Raw genomic sequence first — 10,790 nt, 5'->3', positions numbered from 1 at the left:
ATGAAAACTGAGAAGAGAAAGGTGCTAGAACAGAGATACAGTTATAGATCTTCACAGGAACAGCTGCCATGCAAGGTGGGACTCAGCTTCCATTCTCAATTACCCAACGTAGAGGGAGAAGGCTCATTCAAGCTAAATCCAGGGAGTTGTAATGCATCTGGATTCATTTGTTCTAGCAATTTCGCAATGCCAAATTCAGTATTCTATGCAGCTGAGAATTGCATGGACTTTTCACAAGATTTGGACAATTTTGATCTTCAATCATCCGTTAAAGTTCACCTGCAATACAATCAGAATCCCAGTTTACCTAAAAAGCAGCCGCATCAAGATGCTTATCGAAATTCACCAGCAAGTGTTTTCTCATTTATGCAGGACCCGGCAGAAGAAGAAGCCTCCCTGAACGAAAGACAAAAATGTGTTAGTTTCAGTGAATATCAGAAGCATCAAGTTAGTACATAAATATGTGCCCTTGTTTGTATATATATATGCAGCTGCAGGTTGAAGGTGGTTTAACTCCTTGCCCTTGAACTGCCAGATTCTGAAACCAAGCTCATATCATGTTCAGACTCACCATGAGAAGCAGGCTCCCAATACTATGACTAGTCATAGCAAAACCAGAATAAGATGGACTCAGCATCTTCACAACCGATTTGTTGAATGCGTAGAGTTTCTTGGTGGTGCTGAAAGTACTGCAAAACCTTTTTTTTTTTTCCCCCAGTATCGGACTTTATTTATTGTGTTACTACTCATCAAATTTTGGGTATTTGTTTGTAGAGGCTACTCCTAAGGGAATCCTGAAACTGATGGACATCGATGGATTGACCATCTTTCACGTTAAAAGTCACTTGCAGGTTTGATTTGTTGTTTAAATATTTTATGGCTGTCAAATATAATCATAACTCAAAGCCCTTAGTTTTTTTCTTTTCTTTCTTCTCCTTTTATTTTTTGTATTTCCAGAAATATCGAACGGCAAGGCACATTCCAGAAGGTATATTATTTTCAAGTCCCTGATAATTGATATGGTTCTTAAACTATAAATTTACCTGTTTGCATTTGATTTCATCCTTGTCCATGCCAAATGCCAGTGCCTAAACTTCATGAATTTTGACGCTTTTGTTGTTTTGCATCAAATATCAACATTGATTGGTGTCACAGACAAGAACAATTAACCTGACATCATAACGAAAATATATATTTCCAAAAAATAAAAATAAAAAAGGCCATTAATATGCCTTTTTGAAGAGTACTTTGTGTATACTTGGACCCAGCATATAGATTATTTGATTCTTATACTTTATATTCGGAATTCGCATAGTTAATTCAGCTATCGTACGATTAATGAAACATGCTTTTGTCCCATGACATTTTGTTGGCCAAATGCTATATATTAAATGAGCTGATGTAATTGTCGATCTTCCCTTTAATCTGAATTAATTAGACCTCAAAAGAACAGGTACTCGCCAGTTAACGAAACTAATATATCATTTCTATTTTGAGATGACCATCATGGGAATAGGTTTCAGCACAAAAGGGCTACTAGATTCTATTATGTGAAGTAAGACATCCATAAAAATCATCCATTAATTACCTTAGGCCTATCAACCTGGGATTTTCAGACACAACAATCGTCTTCATATTAGACCCTAATGTAATACTAATAGAATTAGCCGGGCCGCCTTAGAGGCTCAGTTAGAAATGGGGGGAAAAAGTTACGTCTCAGTAAATTTGCTGTGCATTTTATGCTTTAATTATATATGCGTGTGAGTTTCGTATGCAGGAAAATCAAAGCGTGAGAGGACAACCGACCTGAATGCAATAGTAAGGCTCGACTCAGAATCGTAAGCTTCCGGTGCTGATCATACATATATTCTCCCTTTAAATATCTCAATCCTTGCATTGACCTCAAGTCATATTCCTGTTTTCAACAAAGAGAGCTATAGGGAAGTGATATCTACATGTATGCAATGCAACCATCTAAAAATTCTAAATATGCATCCTTGATCTCAGCTTCATTAACAGAGGCATGCAGCTTGTGGAAACATTGAAATTGCAGCTAGATGTCCAGAAGCGCTTACATGACCAACTGGAGGTACCCTTTTATCCCTATTGTGATTAAGGAATTGATACTGATATATGTTCACCACATTATAATCCCTTAACAGTTCTGTTTCACTTGTCTGGGTTAGGTCCAAAGAAATCTACAGTTGCAGATTGAAGAACAAGGGAAGCAGCTTACACAGATGTTAGACCAGCAACTAAAGCCAAACAAATCTCTCGTTGATTCCAACAACGTGGATATCGAGTTGCAAGATAACCAACCAAATGATCTCAAAGACACGCGTCCCTTCAACATATAAGGTTTCAAGGATGCCCTTTATCCTTGCAATGTGGTCCCTAGTTCATAATGTACATCATATCACCAGATAAATTTATGACATGTTTACATAAATGCTTTCTGGTAGCATGTACCTGCTTCAGACAACAAGGCCCATCCATCGAATTTTGTAAATCAAACACTAATTAATATAAAGCTTGAAAAACAATACACTTTATTTTCTAGTGTAACTTGTCTAAGTGTTTCTGCTACAGTAAGTTGATATCCAACTCATATTACATGAAAAAACACACGATATGTCAACATTATTTCGGTCAAAACAAGAAAAATCCCACACCTGTGGCTGGTGACTTGGATTAAAATTCATGGGAGATATTATAGTTTTAGCATGTCAATGAATGAAACATCAAGCCTTCGATTGTAAAACATGTGCCTGTACTCCGCATATGTGAGAGTTCTGTATAGAGGTGGAGTTCCTGACTTGGTAAATTCTTTGGCAGGTCCAATTTTTACTGATGAACTGGGAAAGCAGAATGTAGTTATTGACCGCCTCTCCTTGAATCTATTTACCATAGCTCTGTGATCTGGTGCTTTGTAAATCCCATTGCTCATTATCTGCATATTAATTGGTCTAAAACCTATTAACCAAGAGAACTTGGAAGTAAACTTAACACGATTCATTTACTGCCTCTCTTTTGGGCTTTAACATACCTCCATGATGTGGCCGATGTTTGCCACAATTGCACCATCTACAGGTATAACGGTGACCCATTGTCCATCCTTTAGGACTTGTAACCCTGGTATGTTGCCACACTCGAGCAAGAGAGTAATCCCAGAGTAATCAGCATGTTGTGTAATCCCAATGACCCGCTCAGGTTCGGGACAAGGAGGATACAAAGTCGTCCTCACTTCATACAGTCCTTCTTGGTATGCATCAGAGATTTCTTGAGCCTCAAGCTCAAGTGCCATAGCCATGGACCTCACTAAAGAAGTGGCAACTTTCCTCATCTCTTCAGAATAAGTCTCCAAAGTCTCTCTAATACACAGAATGTCTTTTGTCAATAAGCATATTAGAAGACATCACTCTAGCAAAAGTCTTGACTTCAGTATGAGTTAATTCTGAAGATTATTATTATTATAAATTATTATCAACCTGAATTTTGGGGGGTTTTCAGGCCATAAATCTAACTTCCTGATTTCGTGGGGCAGAGTTCTGAGGAAGATCATGTCATTCCAATCAAGTTTTTGTTCTTCTGAGATGACAAATGCTTGACCATAGCCTTCAAGACTTCCTGGCTTCTGCCCCCGGCGCTTCTTTTCTTCTAAAGGAAGATCAAAGAACTCTTGAGCTTGCTTCTTCATGTTCCTCAGCGATTCATCAGCTGCTCCATGGTTTATCAACTTCATGCATACAATCGAACCATCAGTTTCCTTGACTTGTGCAGATTCTCATTATAATTTAAGGAACAGATTAACAAGACACTAAAAGTGAACTTGTGTTGAGCGAGTAAACATAATTAAATCTTACTGCTATAAACAAATACACACGACACAAGATTCTTAACAGCACATATCAGTATAAGGTCCAACTTCTTAAAATAATTTATTCAGTCATTTGCCAAGACCCCAAGAAATATCTATATCCCATCAGCCATGTTGTCTAATAAGTTCAAATGCTCATCTGCACTGTACTTACATATATGACAAGTAGGATAGATAACTAATTTACAATGTTTAGGCATAAATTAAACTTGTGTGTGTTATATCCAGTTGTGGTTTTATGTTACTGGTACTAGTACTACATCAACACCAACAACAAGGGAACGTAATTCAAATCAAATGAGGTGATGATGGTTAAGTTGATACTGAATTAAATTAATAAATGCGATGTTAAACTGTATTACAGACGAGTGGAGAAAACAAATATATATGGTGGCTGAATCTGATGAGCGATGATGATATAAGTTAACTAACTACCTGGAATAGGCCCCAGTGTTTGCAAGCAGAGTGTAATCTTCGTAACTCTGCATCTTGGGAATCAGGGTCGACTAACTTGTTCATATCAATCAACGGTACACGATTGGAAGAGGGATTAACAGTGATGACGTGGTCACCAACCACATGATCTCTTATGTACCTAGGCGGCACCGCTTCGGGCTGTTGGATTGCAAGCTCTTGCACGCTTGGAACTGGGAGACAGCATTCAAGGTTGAGTGTTGCCGCTGCTGCTTCAGCTTCCATTTCTGTTTATTGATTAATTACCCACTTCTAAAATGACAGCAGCAGTCGTTATATTTTCATTAGCTTTCCAATAACCCGTTACCAGACTGGCTTTGCATGATGTCATGAGACAGATAATAAGACAAGACATGCCTCGTTGGAAAAAAGACAGACACGCACTGTAGAATACTTCAAAAAAAAAAAAAAAAAAAAAAAGAGGGGGTAGAATTGTAGAAGTGGACTTTTCTTTCATTAATGGGGGTGGGTGAAGTAAAAATTTCTCCAAAGTTTGTGAAACTAGCAATCTAAATTTTGTGTCCACAGACTTGATTTAGGGTTTAGGGTTGGATGATATTAATTACACTTTTCTTTCATTAATTACACTTTGTAAAATTAATTTAATGAAAATTTAAAGATAAAGTGAATCGGACTTTTTCAAAGAATTACTTTAATTTTACAATGTTATTTGATTATCTTGTGAGATTCTGAAATTGTTTTTTTTTTTTTTTACGAAATTAGATTTGTCATCAATTGTGTTATATAAAATTAACGGATTCTTATGTCCCATCGATGCATAATGAAGTAAGAAATACTTTATTTAATTTTTCTTTTACTTATTCTGATTATTTTGTATGAATCCTTTAGCGTTTTTATGAAATTACTTAATAATAATTTTCATTTTGAAAAAAAAAAAAAGACCGCAGCTTGATTTTTTTTTCCTTAATATGAAATAGTAATTTGAATCTTTTTCTTATTAGTCATCAAGCTCACTCTCCTCATTAGCGCGTGGTTCTGCAGCTCCTCGAACCAAAATAGGAAATTAGAAAACCGGACCTCAAAAGCTACACTAAATTCTAAATTTTAATAAATCACTTTCAAGTCCGGTTTTTTTTTTGGGTGTTTTTGTTATTTTATTGTAATATTTTTATTTTATTTTTGGCAATTAAAAAAATTAACACTGGAGCTGAAATTTCACAAAGCCTTGTTCGAACTGGAAAAGCAAAATTTCAAGCGAATCTACGAAGCTAAACTCACAGCACTTGGTGATTTTGTCTCATTGGAGCTTAATTGAACTCAAATCTCAGCGAACCCGAATCTGTGTCTTCGTCTTCTAGTAATTTTGCTAAAAATTTTCGCTTTGGTTGGTATTTTGAATCGAAAAGGCGTCGTTTTTGGATTAAAGCTGGCTATGGACTACGAACCGTACGATAGCAGTGGTTAGTTCACTCGCAATGATCAAGTCTTTTATCTTTCGATTTCTGTTGTCGAATTCAAGTATTGAAGTGAGTTATTCGCTGAGTTAGGGTTTCATTTTTTTTTAGGTCTGTTAATTTTGATTTTTCATGACGTAAATTTGTTTAAAGGGTTAAAAAAAAAAATTCTTTTTGAGCTGTAATTCTTGATACCAGCTTGTAATTGGTGATGGCAGTGATGATAATTAGTAAATTTACGGTTTTGAGCTTTAATTAGTTGGTTTCTTGAGGATTTTGTTTGTGTTGAAAGTTTGAATTGTTATTGTCTATTATAAGTTTGAAGTAGATTCTGGTATAGAGCGTGATCAAGGGACTTAACATCTCATTGAGATTCCTTTAATCCTTTCCGCGAGCGAGCGACAGAGGTTCCAGTACATGCTTTTGCTTTGAATTTTTTTCCCAAATATGATTAGAGATTGTGATTTTAGGTTTTTGAACTGTTATTATTTAGTTATGGTCGAATAAAACCATTGAATATTTTGGTCACTAGTAGTAGTATTTTGATTGCTTAAGACTGTTTTTAGTGATAAACATCTGATTTTTTGGTGTAGATTGCAAGTTTGAAGCAGTTTTTGTTATAGAAAAAGCTTAAAGAACTTGGCATTGACATTACGAACCTATTTTTTCTCTTTTTGTTAAATGAATGGGGATTATTACAGATGTAACATTAGATTTATTATTCTTGTAGTTCATTGGTTGACAAAGCTTTGTTTTCCAAATTTTCCTTCAGAAAAATGTCATTCTGATTACTAGAATGAGTAAATTACTTTGGAATTTATTGCTACTGCTTGATTTGATGGAGATTGAGCACTTTTTTTGCTGTGTTAATAAAAAAGAAATCAACAGTCAATAGTGAGTCATAACTTAAGTTCTTTAACTTGTAAAACTGCAAGGTAGTTCTAGTGTCTTCCCATTTTCTTGTTTACTACTAATGTCTTTTACAAAATTATAGGGATTCGTTCCTGAATCATCATGAAAGTTTTATTTTCAGACATTTTACTCAATGTAATGATTTGTTTGCTTATAAATTAAAACGAGTTCAAGCACCATTGTTTCCTCTCATGGTTGAAGTATATTGACATGGAAATTATTGCAGGAACCGATGATGATCTTCCTCCATCACATCAGAACAGAATCCCGAGAGGGGGACGTGTTGCAGGAAATGGAAGACCTCCTGTGGGTTCTGTTCCATACCCGAGGATGCATGGTGATGCTGATATGGAGACTCAAATTCATCAACTTGAACAAGAAGCATACAGTTCAGTTCTGAGAGCTTTTAAAGCTCAAGCTGATGCCATTACTTGGGTACTTTTGTAATTTTGTTTTCATGAATCTAATATACGTAAATTTCTCTGATCAGGTTTAAATGACTGCTACATGAAATGTATTTTCTTCAGGAGAAGGAAAGCTTGATAACAGAACTTAGAAAAGAGTTGAGATTATCAAATGAGGAGCACCGGGAACTTCTCGGCCAGGTCAATGCAGACGACACAATACGAAGGATAAGGTCTGATGGAGTTCAGTATTGTTTATTTGAGATTTTTGGTAGCTTTGATCTCTTTTCTCTTTTAATGGGTCATCTTTTGGGGTCAGTAGGGAGTGGAGACAAGCAGGCGGGCTTCAACCTGGCATGCACAGTATTGGTCAAGGTGTTCATGATCCAATACCCAGTCCTACCGTCTCTGCATCTCACAAGAGGCAGAAAATTACCCAGTCGGTCCCTTCTCAATCTTTTGGTGGGCCCTCACCATCATTTCACCCACAGCCAGTCACCACATCACACCAGCCGTCTTCATCGGCTGCTAAACGAGGACCTGCAACAGGATCCAAGGGCAAGAAGCATAAACCTGTGAGTTAAAAGCAATCAACTTTGGAGTTAAACAGATCATATGGTTTGTTAATGATTTCTGTTTTATTTCAACAGGGTTTGCCTGGTGTACCCTCAATGAAGTCCATGCAATACCCTTCCTCAGGTCCAGCTGGAAGGGGTCAAGTCGCTAATAGGGCGACTTCAGGTGCTGCCCTTGTGAGCGAGCCCCCAGATGGAGCAACATTTGACCCATTAATTGGGAAGAGAGTTAGGACTAGGTGGCCTGATGACAATAACTTCTATGAAGCCGTTATAACTGACTATAACCCAGTTGAGGTATGTATCACTCTTGATCACCTATGAAATCAAATCTAGAGCAGTTTCATAGCTGACTGTTTCTTCCAAATATTTGTCAGGGACGACATGCACTGGTTTATGATATTGGTACTGTGAATGAGACCTGGGAATGGGTCAATCTCTCCGAGGTACAGCTGTTGCTTCAATCCTATGGCTAATGTTGCCTACTTATTGTCTAATATTGATGAGTATTGTGCTTCTACAGTGAAAATCTGACCTATTAAATTATAATTTAAGACACTGTAACTGTTAGCTGGATCCAATTGATGGAAAGTATGTTTGATTTCCTTATCCCTAGATTGACTTAATTCACTTGATGGTGAAATATTATTTTATGAAAGTGATTACTGTATATGGAAATTTTATTTTTTACCTTATAGTTTCTAAGTTTGAACATTTTATCTAGTGTAATGAATGAAGATTATTATTATTATTAACGTCTGCAAATAATATGTTAGTTTTCTGAGCATTGTATTTTATGTGTGTATCTCATCTTCTGATGCAGATCTCTCCTGAGGATATACAATGGGAAGGCGAGGACCCTGGAGTATCTCGCCGAGGAGGTTATGGTGGATCAGGTCATGGGATGAATAGACCTGTTGGCCGTGATAATGTGCCAGGTGCTGGAAGAGGTAGGGGTGCTGGGAAGGGTCAATCCAGAAAAGATTTTCTGCCGTCCCAGAATGGCATTGGAAAGAAGGCTCCAGATGATATTCAAATTCGTCACACTGCTAGTCTAATTAAAGAGGCAAGCGAAAATAGTTTGATCTATATAAGGAACTCCCATTCTGTTGATTTCTGATATATTTTATTTTTTATTGAAATTGGACAGGTGGAGAGGGTATTTGGTGCAAATCATCCTGATCCAGTTGAGATTGAGAAAGCAAAGAGAGTCTTGAAGGTTGGAAAAGCAACCATGTCTTCCTTTTGTACCCTTTTTTTCTCATTTTCTTTTTTTTTCCCAAAGCAAATTGCATCAACAATTTATTATTTTTCACAATTCAGGAGCAAGAACAAGCACTTATTGATGCAATTTCAAGGCTTGCTGATATTTCTGATGGTGAAAGCGGTACTTCCCTTTCCTTTCTATATCATCTTTAGAGTTTTCTTTCCAGCTTATTACAGGCATGCCTGATTGTCGGGGGCTTCAATCTTAGATATTCTATAGCTGACTTTGTTTTCTGTAGTATTTGATCATAAAATGTGTGTTGCTTAAAATGGAGTGACCTCAAATTGCATTGGTGACTTTGCACATTGAGAGAGAGTAGTGTCACTGATAAGTATATGCAATTGTTGCATTTATCATAGTTTCGTGCAAAATCATCTATTTGTATTCAATTTTTGTCATACCTTTTTAAGGTTCTCATGATTCATTAGGTTTCATCAAAAGTCGAGGGAAAAAAACAAAAGTGAAGTCTGGTTAGGTGCAAATAGTTTTGAAGACACATTTTCTTTTCTATTTCTTTCCTGGAATTTCTCAAGTTATTTGCATTTTGCACCATTCGTAAAACTGCCAACATTTTATCATTTATATGATGAGGAAATTGATGTTCTTTTTTCGTGTAAAAGCTTATATATTGGTCAAGACATAGTTAAGGAAACAGTTGGGGCTTTTTTAAAATAAAAATTAAAAAAATTATTCCATTTCGTGATGATCTTGATCTTTGCCTGCAAACAGATGAGAGGGGCCATCAGTTCTCAAGAGGTCAATCAATGGGAGAATGAAAGAAATTTGTTTTTGGTAGGAAGCAGAGTAGCTATACTAAACATGGGATGATGAGACAGCTGGAAAGAACACTTATGGTGGTAATAAGATTGATAGAGAACAAATCTTTGACGTGTTGGAGAGAGATACAACTGATTTCTTGTAGATCAATTTTCTTGTATAACCGCCGTTTTCTTATTTTTGGGCTTGTGGCTTATGATAGGTGTAACTGAAAGATGGGAATTATTTATGGTAGCTGGGTCTAATTTCTTTATTTAAATGACTAGGGATGTCGCTCAAGGTCCAAGGGAGGCCGATGCGTGTGTAACATTATATTATTAGTGATTTTTCTGTTGCGATCATGCTCATGTATAAAATTTTGATTTATTAATGATTTTTTCTTTTTGGCTTTAGGGTTTAATTTATGTATGGTATGTGTAATTTTTCAAAACAATGAGACGTGTTAAAAGAACAAAAAAGAAAAAAAAAATGGGTAGAGTGGTTCAGCAAAAATAATATGCAAAAAAACAGAAATGGTGAAATAATGGAACAGATGTGGAAAAATAATATCACCGCTATTTTGTTTTCACTTACTAAAAAGGGTGAACCTTGTTCTTGTTGAGTTGTTACGCTATTAGTATTTTGTGATGAGTGAAGCAAATAGAACGGAAGAAGTCAGCAGATTGTCGACTTATTTCTTGATTAGCGAGCAGGTTCGAAGGCAATCCCTCACTGGCATGCAATTGCAAGCCATGCCAGAATACGTAGAGATGGAACACTCGACTTTAGATATATTAAAAAAATAAATAAATTTATTGATGAAAATGTTGTCAAGAAGAAATTTGGCCGGAGTTAGGATCGTTGGCCTTGCCGATGGCATCTCTGGTGGACTCTCTTCGACTTTAGTAAATTAGCAAATTCTGAATGGAGCATCCATATACGGCTATGCTTATACTTATGCTAATTTTATTGGATTAATTAGATTAGATTGCTCTAGTGTCTAGACAAGTAGTTCCATCGTTTCTGTAGGTATCAGGTGACTGTAAGCCTTTAAGATGGACGATAATCTGGGTGGTAGGGGCATACGCAATATTGTAAGAAGTAGGATCT

The 10,790-nt window shown here is 36.3% G+C and overlaps 3 protein-coding genes across 4 annotated transcripts; 2 read left to right on the top strand and 1 right to left on the bottom strand.

Annotated features, from left to right (window-relative positions):
* LOC18044101 (myb family transcription factor PHL5) lies at positions 1–2,357 on the top strand. Its single transcript, XM_006438975.1, has 7 exons — positions 1–447; positions 536–686; positions 775–851; positions 958–988; positions 1,778–1,838; positions 2,008–2,089; positions 2,187–2,357. Exons 1-7 carry the CDS (start codon positions 1–3, stop codon positions 2,355–2,357), a joined length of 1,020 nt encoding a protein of 339 aa, XP_006439038.1.
* A 175-nt stretch (positions 2,358–2,532) lies between these two features.
* Positions 2,533–4,645, bottom strand: LOC18044100 (protein SRG1). Its single transcript, XM_006438974.2, has 4 exons — positions 4,313–4,645; positions 3,489–3,736; positions 3,047–3,371; positions 2,533–2,950 (listed from the first exon to the last, which is right to left on the bottom strand). Exons 1-4 carry the CDS (start codon positions 4,574–4,576, stop codon positions 2,711–2,713), a joined length of 1,077 nt encoding a protein of 358 aa, XP_006439037.1. The 5' UTR covers positions 4,577–4,645; the 3' UTR covers positions 2,533–2,710.
* Positions 4,646–5,441: 796 nt separating this feature from the next.
* LOC18044099 (protein EMSY-LIKE 3) lies at positions 5,442–10,093 on the top strand. 2 transcript variants are annotated; one of them, XM_024186661.1, is made up of 10 exons: positions 5,442–5,772; positions 6,905–7,113; positions 7,206–7,315; positions 7,402–7,657; positions 7,733–7,954; positions 8,035–8,103; positions 8,481–8,723; positions 8,808–8,876; positions 8,981–9,044; positions 9,654–10,093. In XM_024186661.1, exons 1-10 carry the CDS (start codon positions 5,745–5,747, stop codon positions 9,698–9,700), a joined length of 1,317 nt encoding a protein of 438 aa, XP_024042429.1. In that variant the 5' UTR covers positions 5,442–5,744; the 3' UTR covers positions 9,701–10,093. The 2 variants fall into 2 exon arrangements, with proteins under 2 accessions (XP_024042429.1, XP_006439035.1); XM_006438972.2 differs by having other exon boundaries at positions 5,447–5,772; positions 7,405–7,657.
* The last annotated feature ends 697 nt before the right edge of the window (positions 10,094–10,790 follow it).

The sequence above is a fragment of the Citrus clementina genome, unplaced genomic scaffold, assembly GCF_000493195.1.
Source record: "Citrus clementina cultivar Clemenules unplaced genomic scaffold, Citrus_clementina_v1.0 scaffold_4, whole genome shotgun sequence".
In the NCBI taxonomy this organism is placed as follows: domain Eukaryota; kingdom Viridiplantae; phylum Streptophyta; class Magnoliopsida; order Sapindales; family Rutaceae; genus Citrus; species Citrus x clementina.
Note: the sequence above shows the minus strand (reverse complement) of the source record. Positions and strands in the feature narration are given on the sequence as shown.